The 663-nt window shown below is 36.8% G+C and overlaps 1 protein-coding gene across 1 annotated transcript in view; it reads left to right on the forward strand.

The window, feature by feature from the left end:
- Positions 1-328: 328 nt before the first annotated feature.
- NAEGRDRAFT_54881 (uncharacterized protein) overlaps positions 329-663 on the forward strand; it is a gene marked incomplete at both ends in the record, with an annotated part of 3,766 nt that continues 3,431 nt past the window's right edge. The window contains one exon of the mRNA XM_002668198.1: positions 329-593. Within this exon, the coding sequence (XP_002668244.1) occupies positions 329-593 (265 nt within the window). The remainder of the gene's footprint in view (positions 594-663) is intronic.

The following is a 663-nucleotide window of genomic DNA, read 5'->3' on the forward strand; positions in this document are numbered from 1 at the left end:
TCAAAGTGATTACGTTAAAAATTGAATTTTGGCAACCCAGCACCTAATAATCCAAATAGGAACATGGTTACACCATAATAATCCTTACTCATGAACATGAACAATTTCTTCTAAATTCATACATTTTTTTGAATCACCTTGTTTAGAACCATAGCACACACGCAAGCCTCATTGTTATTTGCAAGCTATAACACAGCGTAGCTCTCCTTAATCCACATACGCAGCATTGTCCACTAATTTGTTGTGATTTGAAGTTTGATCGTAAATTGTTGAAAATTATTCAACACTCAAAAACAAATAACGACAAACAAATACACTCAACACTGGGATGCAAAAGTCTTTCTTATTGATCTCTCTTCTCTGTGTGATTGCGTTCTTGCACTTGTTCCCTGTTGAGGGAGGCACTGGACAAACTATTGTTGGTGATTTGAACATTGATCCTGTATTGGGATTAGATGCTAGTGAGACCAGATTTAGGTACCTCAGTTCCTTCTGTTTAGATCCAAGAAATGGCGATATGTACGTAGCTGATGACCATTTCAACAAGGTTTTCAAGATTGATCATCAAACCAATGTTGTCTCTTGGTTTGCTGGTAATGGTGTTGAAACCAAATGTGCTAGAACTGGACCAAACTATTGCAACGACAAAACAGACAAATTATC

This window comes from Naegleria gruberi (genome assembly GCF_000004985.1).
Source record: "Naegleria gruberi genomic scaffold NAEGRscaffold_503, whole genome shotgun sequence".
Taxonomy (NCBI): Eukaryota; Heterolobosea; class Eutetramitea; order Acrasida; family Naegleriidae; genus Naegleria; species Naegleria gruberi.